The following is a 17,054-nucleotide window of genomic DNA, read 5'->3' as shown; positions in this document are numbered from 1 at the left end:
GGTAGCTGTCTAATCATAAGACTACAATAAGTACCAAGGAATTGCGAAGTTGTTTCTTTTCCTCCCCAAGATGCAACAGAACCAGATTTTGTGTCTTGGTGAGTTACTGTAAATCTAACTAAAATAAAGTAATATAACACAAAGTGACCACTACCAAGCTTAGCTTTACACATATAAGAATCACAAACTCGTACAGAAAGAAAACCTCCTACTTCAGGTCAACAAGGACTAATAGCTAAATAAGTAATATATACGATTGGAAGACTTTGCTTCCAAAAAAAGGAACAAAAACACGAAAATCAACTGTACTTACGATACATACAATCTAGAAGCTGGCCTCATGAATCCTCTACCATCAGCTTTCTTTTGTTCCGTGTACCCTCATTCTTATCAAAATTCATTCCTTCCCGTACCCATCTTTTGATTTCCTCCCCCAAGCTAAATCCTATTTGTTTCAAGGGTTAATTGCAGACAGACCCCCAACATTTTTTAACTTACTATCCCTCTAGTTTTAATTTTGCAGATAGACTCCTTAAGTCAATCTTTTTGACTCTTTGACCCTAGTGCGCACTATTTGTCAAAAAACAAATTTCTATTCCTTTGGGGTAAAAGAGTCAAAAAGATTTCACTCAAAGGGTCTATCTGTAAAAACAAAACTAGAGTAGTAGTAAGTTCAAAACCATGATACTACAAGGGGTTGTCCTCTAACTAACCCTCGTTTCAACTGTTTTGCTATCCCCTCAACTGTTCTGACGATTCCTCACAAAGCTGAACAGTGTGAAAAGTTACTAGAGATGTTGTTACGTATTGCAGACAAGTAGTGAAGAAAGTTGATGATCAGCTGCTCCACTAATTGCAGCACCCATCCTCTTGACGTTCAGGAGATAGGATAAAGTCTTCTCAGTTATAATCTCCCCAGGAATAAGCACTGGAATACCGGGTGGATATGAAGAGATCAACTCTCCGCATACTTGCCCCGTGCTCTCCGAGATAGCTACTTTCCTCTTCTTTGCAAAGAACGCCTCTCTTGGACTCAATCCAAAAGTAATTTCGTTGAAGTGTTCATAAAGGCCACCCTTCGAATTGTTTCCCAATTCAATTTTCTGGCAGTAAGCCGTCGACAAATGCTCTGTTGCTAACGCAAGTCTCTGGATATCCTTTCTACAAGTACCCAAGTTAATTGCGAATGTTAAGGATCGGCTTCCAACTAGCTCACAGATTACTTGTGCTTCTTGAGATAATATCTCATCTGCCGTATAACCAGAAATGCCAAGCTGAGATACACCAAGAGTTATACGAAGTGGATCAATGGAAGGAAAATCTGAAACAAAGCTCGATAAGTCCAATAGTGATACGCCCTGGATCATGCTTAACTTATGCCTAGCTTCAACTGCCAAATCCATCGCTTTGTCAAAAATGGTATCTGGATTTTCGCTTAACTGAGCTCTCGCAGCGTCTAGAGACGCAAGAAGTAGGTAGCTCGGGCTGGAGCTTTGAAGCATCTGAAGACATTTGCTGACTCTCTCTTTATCAACAAGACTTCCTGAAGAATGTAACATCGATGACTGAGTTAAAGAGGAGAGGACTTTATGCGTAGATTGAACAGCTAAATCAGCCCCTTGCTCGAGCGCAGTGCTTGGAAGGCTATTATGAAACCTGAAATGAGCACCATGTGCTTCATCAACTATGAGAGGAACACCCCATACATGGCAAAGTTCTGCAATTTCTCTCAAGTTGCTGCAAATTCCATGGTAAGTCGGCGAAGTTATTAGCACTGCAGCTGCCTTTTCACCAACTACCTCCAAATCTTTCAAAGCATTTTCAACCTGTGATGGAGTAATTCCACCAGCAATATCCCACTGAGAATTATACTCTGGTACAATGTACTTTGGTATGGCACCTGATAAGATTAAGCTAGATGTTGCAGAAATGTGAGAATTCCTTGAAAGAATTAGAGTTTCACCTGGCGAACAAGTGGCCATTATTGATGCTTGGATGCCGCAGGTTGTGCCTCCGACAAGAAACCATGTGTCAGATGCACCGAACAGTTCTGCAGCTTGTTTCTGGGCATTTAAAATTACGCCCTTTGGGGAGAAGAGATCGTCGAGTTCAGGGAGCTCAGGGAGGTCATGGAGAAATGGTTTTAGAGATGTGAGATGAGATAGTGAAGGAGGAGCTGCTTTCCCTCTGTTGTGTCCGGGAAAGTGGAAACAGGCAACATCTTGTCCAGAGCAAGATTTTAGTGCATCGACCAAGGGAGCAGTGCTATGTTGAGTGGTTTTTGGAGACACAGGAAGGACCAGATTGGTATTTAAAATTTTCCGGATACCTGATGATGTCGACTTTTGCTTCTCTACTGGCTTTGTGCTGTTCTGTAAGAAATTGAATATCACATGATGAACTTTCTACAATGAAGCAGATTAGATAAATTGAATATTATTAATCGCCAATAAGATGCATGAATACATTGAAGTCTAAGAAGAAACACGTTATATTTGGGTGTGTTGAGAGTGCCAAGACATTATTACCCCAGAACCCAATAGCTTACCTTTTGGATGAATTGGTTTTTGGACATGAGAAGTAAGAACCAACATCAAAAGAACCAGGTAGAATTTCAATTATAATCCAAAATTGTTACTTAAAAACAAAAGGTTTGGGTCCTCAAAGCTAAATAAGATGACAAATTCATTCCTTTACTAATGTCTGCCAGAACTATCAACTAGTATGAGCCAAAGGGGTTCGGCACAATCATGCTGAATTCATCCTATGACATAGGATTAAGTAATACAGGGATACACTGCTCACGTAACCCAAACGTAATGAAAAATACACATCCATTCAAACATATGAAAACATGCAGTCAACTTTAGCCCCACACAACACACTCACAAAAGAAAGAAAGAAAATCCTGAATCCAAATCTTTGCATTTTAACATACCCACAACAACAACGATAGCAAAATTTTTATCCCAAATGCTGGCAGTCGGCTACATGAATCCTATTCCTCCATTCTGTAATATTCCAGGTCGTCTCCTCCGTTAAATTAGTCATAATCATATACTTCTTAATCGTTTCCAACCAAGTTCTCTTGGGTCTACCCCTAAATCTCTTTGCCCCATTAACCATAATATTGTCACTTTTCCTAACTAGTTCACTAGTTGAGTCTCTATCGTTTCATTCTCAATAGAAGCAACCTTCAATTTACTAGGGATGCATTCATTTATTATCCCATCTTTTAATGTATACCCCACTTATGTTTCGTTAACTGTCATCCCACATTGATAATCTCTTTGCACAGTTAGATAGTATACAGAGACATTTCCACAAACAGTTGCTGCACATTTTATTAAAGAAAGAGAAATCAGAAGAACCACTTGAGATTCTCTCCTGAATAGGAGAACCCAAACGAGGAAATCCGTAATATGCGCTTTAAAAAGGAAAGACGGAGTTAAAAGGAGATGAAAGATACCATTGAGACAGCCAGCCTCCTCCCATGCCGACCCCAATATCTCTTATTGACAAAGTCATCACTTTCGGCAATCTTTAACTGCAATGTTTAAGAATTTATTATTTCAATTTGCAAGCGGAAGCAGTGAAGTTTAAAAAAAATAAAAATAAGGAATGGGTTTGCGAAGAAACCTGGGAAACGTCCGGTAGAAAATGAGAAGTCGCTGAAATCATCGTCGCTAGAAATGGCTGGGAATAACGAGAGGAGGAGGGCGGGGAGAGTACTTATCCGATGGAGGGGAAAGGAAAACAAATTCGTTCGGCGTGGCCGCGTGGGTCCTCCGATTAAAATCTAAGGGACCGTTCGGAGAAACTATAGTGTTTTTAGCGTTTCGATCATGTTTACGCAAAGGAAAATGATACGGGCACACTCCAACCACACCTCCAGCCACACCCCCTCTCTCATTTGCTACAGTGCATCAGATCCCACATATGATTTAAAATTTTTAAAATCACATGTGGGGCCCGGTGCACTGTAGCAAATGAGAGAGGATGTGGTTGGAGGTGTGCCCCTAGTGCCACCCTTACGCAAAAGTAGAACACTACATATGTTTAGAAACTATAGTATTTTTATTAGGCTACGATTGCAGAAGTAAGAAACACAATAAGGCTATGTTACGTCGTTTCTGTTTTGTTTCTGCTAAAATAATTTAAAAATTTTGGGAACTAATCTGTTTTTCTGTCCTAAAACACAACCATCCTAGAATTTCAACACTTTTCTCAAAACAACAAAAAATTATTTTAAGCCTACGGTTTTCGTTTTCCCCAAAATATCGACCCCCAACTTTAGATTGTCCCTCACCATCTCCAGATCGTCGCCGCGCCTCGCAACCACGAAGTCGTCGTCACTGTTTCCGCAATTGCCGTTGTCATTGTGGTCTCCTCCAAGTCCCATCATCGCCTCCGTCTCCCCCAAGTCCATCGCCGTCGCTATCTCCTCCAAGTCCTGTTGCCGTCGTCGTCTCCTCCAAGTCCGCTCACCAGTGTTCTCACGAACTGATCGTCATCGTTGTCGTCGTCTCCTCCCAATAGATCGTTGCCACTACCACTCCAACGAAGTCACCATCGCTGTCTCCTTCCAGTAGACCACCGCCTCCATCTTTATAACGAAATCGATGACTGCCGCCGTCCTCCTTTTCTGTCAAATCTCTGTTGAAGGTATACTATTTCTCTCCTCATCACCTGATCTCCTCTCACTGACTCCTTTTCTCCTATTATTCTGTTTTATCTTTGATTCCTCCAACATTTGATCAATTTTATTGTCAACATTTTTAGATCAACTTTTATTGATTGATCTGAGAAATTTTGGAAGAATTTTAAATTATTTGTGATGTAATCTGAAATGAAGCTGCTGCAGGGTTTATTGATCTCAAAACGTAAATTTACACAGAAACTAACCTCACAAATTGTTGAATTTTTTCTGCTTAGTGACTGTTTTATTTGTGAAAATTTATTTGCTTGGGGGGAAATGTTCTTGGTCGTTCTTGTTTTTTTGGGAATTTGATTCATATAAAATGTTATTTTCATAAACTATATGCTTATTATTGCCATGTTGCTTGACTACTGACTATCGTGATGTCATCGCTGGAATCAAACCTTTGAGCAACACAAATTGTTAGAGTTCAACTGGTTCAGGAGCTTTGATTTGACTTTTGGTTGAAATCTCACTTATTCAAAGGTCTCAGCTATATTGATTTATGGATTATGGTAATTATTTTGTCTATTTCGTTGGTAGCTTATAAGTACATGAGTCATTACTAAGCTAGAGGGTATTGATCTTGTACATAAGATCGCAGATGCATGTGGACAATTTTGAGTCAGATTTTGAGGACATTATTAGACTGGAAATGTCAGTATGAATTTTGGCAGCACAATTATTGAACAGCTTGATGTCTGTAAATATACTATTTCATTTTTATTAAATTTCAATGGAATTTTACACATCCCAACTGCTCATCTCACTCTAATGCATTTCTTTGACATACCATAGATTCTGATGCAGTATTTACATCTAACTTCCACTTCTGTACAACTAAATATTTTCTCTGTCTGCAAAACATTTTAGGAGAAAAAATACAACACCAATGCGTTTTTCTAAAAAAATATAATAAGAAAAACATCTTGGAAGCCAAACAAAGTCTTAAAATATCAAAAAAGTGTTTCAAGTTTAGTATTTGTGTGTTAAGTTTAAAGGGTGCTCATATAGTATCTAATATACTATATTATAATATATCTAATATAATATATTAGTTACATAATATAATATAATATAGTATAACTGTTGATGTTAAGTAACCAAACAGTCAAATATATGGGGGGTGAGGTTGATTAGGGGCCGCTCACTTCTCTGAATATCTCGTTTTGACTTTAGTATCTTTTAGCCTGCACAAATAGAAACTCGTGAGAGGACGGGGATTCGTTCCCCCGTTGTACCTTCGACGATCAAGTCAACTGGTGAACTTGAGTGGAAAAATAAAGAATGCATTGTTTGGGGAGAAAGTTGATGATTTCATTGTTGTATTCATTACAACTTCAAATATTACAATGAAAAGAAAAGGTTAGTTATTTTATAAGACCCTTACACAATGAAAACAAAAAAAAGTAAACTTTTGTCAAACAGCGCAACTGACGTTTATCCTCCGCTGCTTGCGTGGGATCTTGGCTGGTGACGGGGACGTTGATATCCGTGGACTACCAAGCGATCAGATCGGATCCGGAGCTTCGTTGATTCGCGAAGGAATCAAGATACCAAAATAATTATCTCGGCAACAGCGAGATAATCACTCTTCTCGAGATCACCGCAACGGGGCAATCTCAAGGATAAGAAACGGGAACTGCAGATCTAACAAACTCTTCTTCTTCGTGTTAAAGAACTCGCTCAGATCTCCTCCTCAGCAGGGCTTCGCCAATGTTCGAGAATTTCAGATCTGAAAAAATAAAGGCCCTAGGGCTGTATTTATAGGCTTAAGGATCCCCTGTTTTCAGATAAGAACGATTGATTTGATCTTACTTCAGTTGTAACCACTTAACCGTGTTTTTGGATGATATCAGATCAATTAAAACAAATCCAGATGGTTAACGATTGAAAAACAGCTTTAATCTGCCAAAAACAGCATTTCGGGTCTGCGGACACCCATGGGTGTCTCGGCCAACCTTGGGCCGAGACACTCCTTGGTGTCTCAGTCAAGATTTGGCCGAGACACCTATGGGTGTCTCGGCCAAGACTTGGCCGAGACACCCATAGGTGTCTCGGCCAAGTCTTGGCCGAGACACCTCTTGGTGTCTCGCCGAGGCTTGGCGCGTTATTCCGCACGTGGTGTCCGTTTTCGTCGTATCTTCGTCATCCGAACTCAGAATTACGTGATTCAAAATGCGTTGGAAAGCTGACGAGGTGATCTACAATCTTCCATGATTGAATCATATGTGGAGTATATGGGGCATGAGGGGCGCTTCATCTTTCATAAGCGACGCGTAGCTCCCTATCCATTCATGTTTCCGTTATTCCAAAGTTCTGTTGCTTTGCATGGTTCGTTGACTTACTTCATGCGCTTGTCATTGTCAAATGAATTTTTGTGACTTGGATAGCAACGTTCATCATCTTCTCTTTGTCTTGAGCCGCGTGCGGGAACCTATAGGCATTTTTAGACGCCTACAGATACCCCCTCCAAAGTATTTCAGTTTTGTTTCTTTTATAGAGGAGCCTGAAATACTTTGGATGTGATCGGTCCAACCTTCAGTCGGTGTAAAAGGATCTGTAGTTAGTTCTGACTCACGACTCCTTTGATTTTTAGTCTATTCAATATTTTAACGAACAGCTAAAATTCTTACGGCGCTGCGTTTATCGTCTGGCCGTCGTCGAAGTCTTGAATCGAAAACTGGTGAGTTGATTTTAGCTCATGTCATCGAGATGACTTAGAACTGACTATCTCCGTCACAATATATTAACTTAGGGCTATGCGTTGAATGATATTGACTTTTCATTGCAACACGTTGACTGGCGTTAACCTAGGGTTACGTGTTGATCGACGTTGACTTTAGGGTTTCGGATCGCCTGTCATTGATTTTTCATTACAACGTGTTGACTGACGTTAACCTAGGGTTACGCATTGATCGATGTTGACATTAGGGTTTTGGATCGCCCGTTGTTGACTTTTCATCATAACGCGTTGATTGGCGTTGACCTAGGGTTACGCATTGACCGGCGTTGACCTTAGGATTTCAGATTGCCCGGCATTGACTCAGTTTATACTCGTACGTTTGCTAGAGTATACATAGTTTAAGCTCTTAAGGTATTAGAGCATGGCGGTCCCAAATTTCAGGCTGTAGGACCAACTACTAAAGTTGTTTCGTCTGCAGATATGGATCTTATCCCGAAGTTGTTGGATGCTCCAGTCACGAGACTAACTAATGGGGCTGGTGCGTTAATGTCTCTTGCATATATAGGATTTTTAGCAAACCCTCAGCCATCAATGGGTTTGATGAGCCTTTACCGACTTCCGTTTAAGTCGGGCTAGCATGCGAATTGTTTAAGTTCGTTCTGCACGTAACATTGTGCTAAGAGAGTTAAATCTCTTAGTGTTACGATATTGAATACGTAGACTTCGTCTTTCTCACGTGAAAAGACTAAACGGCGACACGTGTTAGGCGTAGAATTTAGGATTTTTGGCAAACCCTCAGCCTTCAACGGGTTTGATATGCCTTTACCGATTACCGTTTAAATCGGACTAGCATGTGAATTGTTTAAACTCATTTTCACATGTAACGTTGTGCTAAGAGAGTTAACTCTCTTAATGCTATGATATTGAATACGTAGACTTCGTCTTTCTTACGGGAATAGACTACCCGGCAACGCACGTTAGGTGTTGACTTATCCCTTTTTAGGATTTGGGATGAAAGTCCCCAGACTTGGATTCTGGTATCTTCTTCAATCGGTGAAAGACTAAACCGGTAATGCCTGTTATGCGCTGACTTATCCCTTCTTAGGATTCAGGATAAAATTCCACGTACGTGTGAGGCACGGATTATGGTGTTATTAATAACAATCTGTCACAATGTCAAATATGTGGGCTTTTATCCTTTTTATGGTTAAAGAGTAACCGACAACGCGTGTTAGGCGCTGACTTATCCCTACTTAGGTTTTGGGATAAAATTCCCCAGACTTGGATTCTGCTTTCTTCTTCAATCGATGAAAGACTAAACCGGCAACGTGTGTTAGGCGCTGACTTATCCCTACTTAGGATTAGGGATAAAATTCCCCATACGTGTGAGGCACGGATTATGGTGTTATTAATAACAACCTGTCATATTGTCGAATATGTGGACTTTTATCCTTTTTACGGTTAAAGACTAATCGGCAATGCGTGTTAGGCGCTGACTTATCCCTACTTAGGCTTCGGGATAAAATTCCCCGCTCGTGTTAGGCACGGATTATGGTGTTATTAATAACAATCTGCCATAATATCGAATATTTGGGCTTTTGTCCTTTTTACGGTTAAAGACTAACCGACAATGCGTGTTAGGCGCTGACTTATCCCTACTTAGACTTTGGGATAAAATTCCCTATGCGTGTTAGGCATGGATTATGAGAATTAAAAAGGTGGTGTCTTCTCTTAGGGCAAAGACAAACCCGATACTGGAAAAGAAGAATTTTATATTCTATTTCCAATTGCAAAGAAAACTCCAAGTGGGATCTCCACTTCAAGAATCCGGACCGGTGAAACTAAGAGTGGGATCTCTACTCCGAGAATCTAATAGATTCAGGTAACCCTAACTTTTATAGGATTGGTTACTTGATCTAAAAAAGAAATTCCGACTTTAGTCCTAACTTTTATAGGTTTGACCTAAGGGGGAGGAGTGAAAGCCTATCGTTTATCGAAAAGGAATTCTGATTCTGGCCCTAACTGCTTACAGGTTTGACCGAGTGGGGGTTTGAGACAATCCTAACTTTTATAGGTTTGATCGCTCAATTTAAAACTGGACCTCTCGTTTATGGAAGGAATCGAGAGGGGATTTTGGTTGTGGTCCTAACTGTAGGAATGTTTGACCGAGTGAGGAGTTTTGAGACGATCCTAACTTTTATAGGTTTGATCACTCAATTTGTGGACCTCTCATTCATTGAAGGAATCGGGAGGGGATTTTGATTGTGGTCCTAACTCTAGGAAGGTTTGACCAAGTGAACAGTGAGAGTGGGAGTACAAATTACAGAGGGAGTGTTGATTCGTACAAATCACTCAAAGGGGGTTCCTAGTGTTAAGTGACAAATACCTAACATGGAGGTGTTTGACAATTGTTAATAAATAGAAGATTAAAATTCTGAGTACTATGTCCAGACTCTAACAATGGGAGTGTTGAGTGCACAGACGTAGCGGGAGTTTGAGTGGGAGTTTCTTATTCCTGACCTTCTTGTAGCGACCGGGTTATCCCTAAGAATACACTATACAAAATTCTTTTGGGAACTTCCCGTTACATGGATCATCCACTCCCAGCTTCTTGCAAGACTGGGTCTAATATTGAACTCAATTGCGTGATTGGGTTATCATTAAGAATATTATGTATAAAATTCTCCAGGAACTTCCCGTCGAAGGTAGGAAACAGTTTAGACTCATATACCTATTAGAGTACCAGGGAGCAGTTTAACCTCATATATTGGTTAGAGGATTGAGAATCAGTTTATACTCGTATACTCTTCGGAGTGTAGAAAGGAACAGTTTATACTCTTATACTTGTCGGAGTCTTGATTCAGCCTAATTTAGCATTATGACGCCGGCTTCAACTAAGATTTGGATGCTATTTTTGAGAGCGAAGCAAGCCTTGGTGGGATGAAGGATCCTCTTGTGGTACGTACAGTACTTTGGATTCAAAGTATTATCAGCTTCCTCCTGATTTATAATAGGTGGTAGCTTGATCTTGTTGTTTTCCAGAAGGGATTCAAAAATAGCTGGAACATCCACGTCCTTGAAGGAGTATTATTTTAGAGTCTCGGATCCGAAGTCTTTTATTGTCTTCGGGGTTGTTGCTGTGATGTCTGATTAACGTCAACAACTGCTACAGGTGCCTTCCCCTTACCATGAGAGGTGAAGTTTAAGTTCGGAGAATTAGCCGTCGGTTGGCCCCTCTCGGCCTTCTTCCTTCTGAGGAAGCGTTCGGCCCGCTCTTTGCGCATATTTAACTCTTTCCAGGTATTGGAGGGTGCTACTCCCATAACTTCCAACATGTCTAATGAGAGGTTGTTGTCATAGGTTTGGAGGATGAAGTCCTCTATGATCGGATCTTGGCAGTTCATCGCTTTATTCCGGAAGCGCTTGATGAAGTCACCGACTGTCTTGTTGTCTTCTTGTTTCTCATCAAAGAGTATCCTGATTGACACATCAGCGTCATCATCAAAGAAGTGAGTAAGGAATAGGCTCTCTAGGTCTTCCCAGCTGTTGATACTTCTGGGTTTGAGATGGTGGTACCAATTGAAGACAGGTCCGCGAAGGATGCTAACGAATGACCGACCCATCATGGCTTCATTGTCGGAGATAATGCCCAAGTGAGACTTATAGTAGATCAGATGCTGAGTGAGCGAGCCTTTCCCATCGAATGACATGAAGTGGACTAGGTTGAACTTCGTCGGATACGGTATCGAATCCCACTCTCTTGGGTAAGAACACAGAATATCGGTCATCTTCACCTCTCGAGCAGACATCAGAGTGTTGATTTTGCTCTCGAGGTCTTTCATCTTTTCGTCCTCATCTGTATCCTTCTTTGGTCGATTTTGAGGAGGAATAATGGGGTCACCCCTAGTGTTGTCATCATTGGTGGGACCACTCCCAACGTTGTTATTCTCAGTGGGGCCACCCCTAGCGTTTTGGTCACCGGAGGATCATCAGCATTGATGTATTCATCCACGTCTGAATCGCTAGCTGCTTGGCTAATATTATTGTGATGACTGGATTCACCTAGCTGATTCGATAAGGCTCGAATCTGTTGGTCGTGCATTTGTCTCATCTCCTGTATAGTTATTTCCATTTCGATTTTGAATGCTTCTTTCTGCTTAGCTAGATCATCCTCCACCATTTTGGCTACTTCCTTGGTGTTAATCATAAGTACCTCGTGGGATTGTCCTGGGCTGGATGTCGTATTATCAGAAGCGATTGCGGAGTTGGCATCTGACGCTTCATCATCCGAGGATAATCCCCTCTGCATTCTCTGATAGTCTATACGTCTAGTAGTTCCCACGCGTAACCGAGTTATACATTGGGATACGTTCAAAAAATAACAGGGACTAAAACTTTGTGTTGACTTCCCTTTATCAACCATATTGATAGTGACCTCTGGGAATTCGTCATCTTGCGTAGCTGATATTTTTCAACGGAAACACATTGGCCTAGTTTTCAACGCTTCAGAGGAAAGCCTTTGGAATATCGAGACCCTCTGTAGAGCGGCCTTAGGGTAGCTACACGCTGATAATACTGCGCTGATAAGCTCGGCACACAGACAATGAAAGTCTATTTCCTGGGTATCTCTCTTTCGAGATATGTTCGTACCCCCAGCCTGATAGTGCAACTCATCGACATGATGACCGGAGCAATCTATCGTATGTTAGCACGACTTCTTAGGTATAACGTCGTTGTATGACAAACACATTCCCTTCTGAGGATTTGTTGCCTTGTTGGCACTCTCAAGAGTCGCACGTTTTAAGCTACGCGTTCGTGAGCGTGGGACCTTAACGGGCTCTTGGACTTCGACATGCAGTCCGAGGCAGTCAGTTATAGGAGTTTTCTCCTTACGAGAAGGCTCAGACTTGTTGCAAGGGCGAGTACGACCCCCAGCTCGACGAGTTGCTCGGGGTTCATTCATTATGCCTAAGCATTCTTTGATCACAGATCTGTTTCGATCTTCATGTAGAGGACCAAGGCGATCCTTCAACAAAATTCTAGATTTGGAGAGATCCACGCTGTCATAGTGCTTCACAGGAGGTGCAGAAACAAAAAGAGCGGGATCTGAAATTGACGAAAGCTGGGGAATAGCCTCAGATCTGGAATCGAGCAAAAGACACGACTACAGTCACTTGTCAGGTAGAGGTGCTATTTTGGCCTTCAGCACCCAAACCTGCTTAGATCTTGCTGGCTTCTTAACCACCTCCTCCTGCTGCAATTTCTGTACTTTTTGTGTGAGAATCCGTGAGTGTGCAAGTAGTGCGTGACGTTTCTAGATATGCTCCTCGAGGGTTGAACGTGTTCGTTTGACACGAACACATTTGTTAGTTGACGGTTGGGAGGAGGACCCTAATGCTTGTTGTAGCGACGACTTAGCCACTTGGTGCTTTCTGAACTCTAGATCCGCTTGGTAGCAGAGTTCGTCCACTTGCTCCAAAGCCATGGCGAACTGACGAGCAAGACGTTGACGACACCTTTGACGAGCCCTCTTCGATAAATTTGGCATGCCTTCAATAGTCAACTCCTTAATGGAGGCGGTGTCCGGATCTGTGGCTTTGTCTTCATCGAACACTGTCGGGTCATCGCGAGGTACAACTGCAGCAGGGGCGACAGAGAGATCGTCTTCTTAGGTCTTTAGATCTGAAGACCAGCGGATTTTCCTGGAGGAGGAGGTATTCCTGCGCTTGCAAGAAGAGGCGGATCTAGAGGAGGAGGAGGAGACATACTCCTCGAACTTTTGCTGGTCAAATTCGTATTTGACCTCTTCGTTCACCGTGATCTTGATCGTTGGCTACAGCACGACAGCCTTGGCAGTTAGGTTGTTAGCTCCCACTATGGTCACCAGCTTGTTTGGGAAGAAAGTCGATTTGTTCATTGTTGTGTTCATTACAACTTCAAACATTACAATGAAAATAAAAATTAGTCTTTTTATAAGACCTTTAAATAATAAAAATAAAAAAAAGTACAACTCTCGTCAAATAGCGCAACGGGTGTTTATCGCCTGCTGCTTGTGTGGGATCTTGGCCTGTGATGGGGACATTGATATCCGTGGACCACCAAATAATCAGATCAGATCCGAAGCTTCGTTGATTCGCGGAGGAATCAAGAAACCGAAGCAGTTATCTCGGCAATGGCGAGATAACCACTCTTCTCGAGATTACCGCAACGGGGCGATCTCAAGGAAGGAACCGGGAAGTGTAGATCTGACGAGCTCCTCTTCTTTATACAGCTAGATCATCCTCCACCATTTTGGCTACTTCCTTGGTGTTAATCATAAGTACCTCGTGGGATTGTCCTGGGCTGGATGTCGTATTATCAGAAGCGATTGCGGAGTTGGCATCTGACGCTTCATCATACGAGGATAATCCCCTCTGCATTCTCTGATAGTCTATACGTCTAGTAGTTCCCACGCGTAACCGAGTTATACATTGGGATACGTTCAAAAAATAACAGGGACTAAAACTTTGTGTTGACTTCCCTTTATCAACCATATTGATAGTGACCTCTGGGAATTCGTCATCTTGCGTAGCTGATATTTTTCAACGGAAACACATTGGCCTAGTTTTCAACGCTTCAGAGGAAAGCCTTTGGAATATCGAGACCCTCTGTAGAGCGGCCTTAGGGTAGCTACACGCTGATAATACTGCGCTGATAAGCTCGGCACACAGACAATGAAAGTCTATTTCCTGGGTATCTCTCTTTCGAGATATGTTCGTACCCCCAGCCTGATAGTGCAACTCATCGACATGATGACCGGAGCAATCTATCGTATGTTAGCACGACTTCTTAGGTATAACGTCGTTGTATGACAAACACATTCCCTTCTGAGGATTTGTTGCCTTGTTGGCACTCTCAAGAGTCGCACGTTTTAAGCTACGCGTTCGTGAGCGTGGGACCTTAACGGGCTCTTGGACTTCGACATGCAGTCCGAGGCAGTCAGTTATAGGAGTTTTCTCCTTACGAGAAGGCTCAGACTTGTTGCAAGGGCGAGTACGACCCCCAGCTCGACGAGTTGCTCGGGGTTCATTCATTATGCCTAAGCATTCTTTGATCACAGATCTGTTTCGATCTTCATGTAGAGGACCAAGGCGATCCTTCAACAAAATTCTAGATTTGGAGAGATCCACGCTGTCATAGTGCTTCACAGGAGGTGCAGAAACAAAAAGAGCGGGATCTGAAATTGACGAAAGCTGGGGAATAGCCTCAGATCTGGAATCGAGCAAAAGACACGACTACAGTCACTTGTCAGGTAGAGGTGCTATTTTGGCCTTCAGCACCCAAACCTGCTTAGATCTTGCTGGCTTCTTAACCACCTCCTCCTGCTGCAATTTCTGTACTTTTTGTGTGAGAATCCGTGAGTGTGCAAGTAGTGCGTGACGTTTCTAGATATGCTCCTCGAGGGTTGAACGTGTTCGTTTGACACGAACACATTTGTTAGTTGACGGTTGGGAGGAGGACCCTAATGCTTGTTGTAGCGACGACTTAGCCACTTGGTGCTTTCTGAACTCTAGATCCGCTTGGTAGCAGAGTTCGTCCACTTGCTCCAAAGCCATGGCGAACTGACGAGCAAGACGTTGACGACACCTTTGACGAGCCCTCTTCGATAAATTTGGCATGCCTTCAATAGTCAACTCCTTAATGGAGGCGGTGTCCGGATCTGTGGCTTTGTCTTCATCGAACACTGTCGGGTCATCGCGAGGTGCAACTGCAGCAGTGGGGTGGAGAAATTATCTTCTTGGGTCTGTAGATCTGAACACCAGCGGATTTTCCTAGAGGAGGAGGCCTTCCTACGCTTGCAAGGAGAAACGAATCTGGAGGAGGAGGAGGAGGAGACATACTCCTCGAAATTTTGCTGGTTGAATTCGTATTCGACCTCTTCGTTCACCGTAATCTTGATCGTTGGCTACGGCACGATAGCCTTGGCAGTTAGGTTATTGGCTCCCACTATGGTCGCCAGCTTGTTTGGGGAGAAAATTGATGATTTCATTACTGTATTCATTATAACTTCAAACATTACAATGAAAAGAAAAAGTTAGTCTTTTTATAAGATCCTTACACAATGAAAATAAAAAAAAGTAAACTTTTGTTAAACAGCGTAACAGACGTTTATCCTCCGCTGCTTACGTAGGATCTTGGCCGATGACGAGGACGTTGATATCAATGGACTACCAAGCGATCAGATCGGATCCGGAGCTTCGTTGATTCGTGAAGGAATTAAGAAACCAAAGAAATTATCCCAACAACAGCGAGATAATCACTCTTCTCGAGATCACTGCAACGGGGCAATCGCAATGATAAGAAACGAGAACTGTAGTTCTAAAGAACTCTTCTTCTTCATGTTAAAGAACTCGCTCCGATCTCCTCCTCTCTTCTGAAATTCGTGCTCATTCAGTCTAGGGCTTCGTCAACGCTCGAGAATTCTAGATCTAAAAAAATAAAGGTCCTAGGGCTGTATTTATAGGCTTAGGGACCCCTATTTTCAGATAAGAACGATCGATTTGATCTTATCTTTAGTTGTAACCACTTAACCACATTCTTGGATGATATCAGATCAATTAAAAAAATCTAGGTGGTTAACGATAAAAAAAAAGGTTTAATCTGCCAAAAATAGCATTTCGGGTCTGCGGACACCCGTGGGTGTCTCGGCCAACCTTGGGCCGAGACACTCCTTGGTGTCTCGGCCAAGATTTGGCCGAGACACCTATGGGTGTCTCGGCCAAGATTTGGCTTAGAAACCTATGGGTGTCTCGGCCAAGCCTTAGCCGAGACACTCTTGGATGTCTCGGCCAAGTCTTGGCCAAGACACCTCTTAGTGTCTCGGCCAAGTCTTGGCCGAGACACCTCTTGGTGTCTCGCCGAGGTTGGCGCGTTATTCCGCGCGTTGTGTCCATTTTCGTCGTATCTTCGTCATCCGAACTCAGAATTACGTGATTCAAAATGTGTGGAAAAGCCAACGAGGAGATCTATGAGCTTCCATGATTGAATCATATGTGGATTATACGGGGCATGAGGGGCGCTTCATCTTTCGTAAGCGACGCATAGCTCCCGATCCATTCGTGTTTCCGTTATTCCAAAGTTCGTTGCTTTGCATGGTTCATTGACTCACTTCATGTGCTTGTCGTTATCAAATGAGTTTCTGTGACTTGGATAGCAACGTTCATCGTCTTCTCTTTGTCTCGAGCCACGTGCAGAAACCTATAGGCATTTTTAGATGCCTACATGCATGAGTTCTTTAGTGTAGTGCAGTATAATTAGCAAATATTTCTTGGAAAAATAGCCTAAAAATAGCTTAGAAGAATCGTTTTCTAAAAAAAGATCCCCCTTATGTTGAGAATAGTATCTCTATTTGTAGTGGTGCTGAAAGGGTACGTAGAATCGTGTAAACCCCCCTAAAATTTGAAAATATTATGATAAATAGTGATAAATAATTTTTATCATGACTGATACTATTTTGGGATGAATGAGTATGTTCAAAATCGATTTGAGATCGACTACATACATATAAGTGTATATATATAAGTGTAAACATGCATGCATAAGTGAAAATAGTTAGCAAAAATTATATGTTGGCCGATCGACTGATCATATAACATCGGTCAACCGATAGGTTCCCACCGGTCGACCGAT

The 17,054-nt window shown here is 42.2% G+C and overlaps 1 protein-coding gene across 1 annotated transcript; it reads right to left on the bottom strand.

The window, feature by feature from the left end:
• On the bottom strand, nt 233–3,800 carry LOC109837817 (arginine decarboxylase-like). The gene is made up of 3 exons (XM_020406182.1): nt 3,640–3,800; nt 3,470–3,547; nt 233–2,372 (listed from the first exon to the last, which is right to left on the bottom strand). Exons 1-3 carry the CDS (start codon nt 3,679–3,681, stop codon nt 801–803), a joined length of 1,692 nt encoding a protein of 563 aa, XP_020261771.1. The 5' UTR covers nt 3,682–3,800; the 3' UTR covers nt 233–800.

The sequence above is a fragment of the Asparagus officinalis genome, chromosome 4 (assembly GCF_001876935.1).
Source record: "Asparagus officinalis chromosome 4, Aspof.V1, whole genome shotgun sequence".
In the NCBI taxonomy this organism is placed as follows: domain Eukaryota; kingdom Viridiplantae; phylum Streptophyta; class Magnoliopsida; order Asparagales; family Asparagaceae; genus Asparagus; species Asparagus officinalis.
Note: the sequence above shows the minus strand (reverse complement) of the source record. Positions and strands in the feature narration are given on the sequence as shown.

Excerpts from the sequence above, each read along its gene's own strand:
- LOC109837817 (XM_020406182.1), bottom strand. The coding sequence starts at position 3,681 with ATGATTTCAGCGACTTCTCATTTTCTACCGGACGTTTCCCAG. Across the intron at positions 3,548-3,639 it reads TTCTACCGGACGTTTCCCAG|TTAAAGATTGCCGAAAGTGA; the intron begins GTTTCTTCGCAA and ends TAAACATTGCAG. Across the intron at positions 2,373-3,469 it reads GGAGGCTGGCTGTCTCAATG|AACAGCACAAAGCCAGTAGA; the intron begins GTATCTTTCATC and ends AATTTCTTACAG.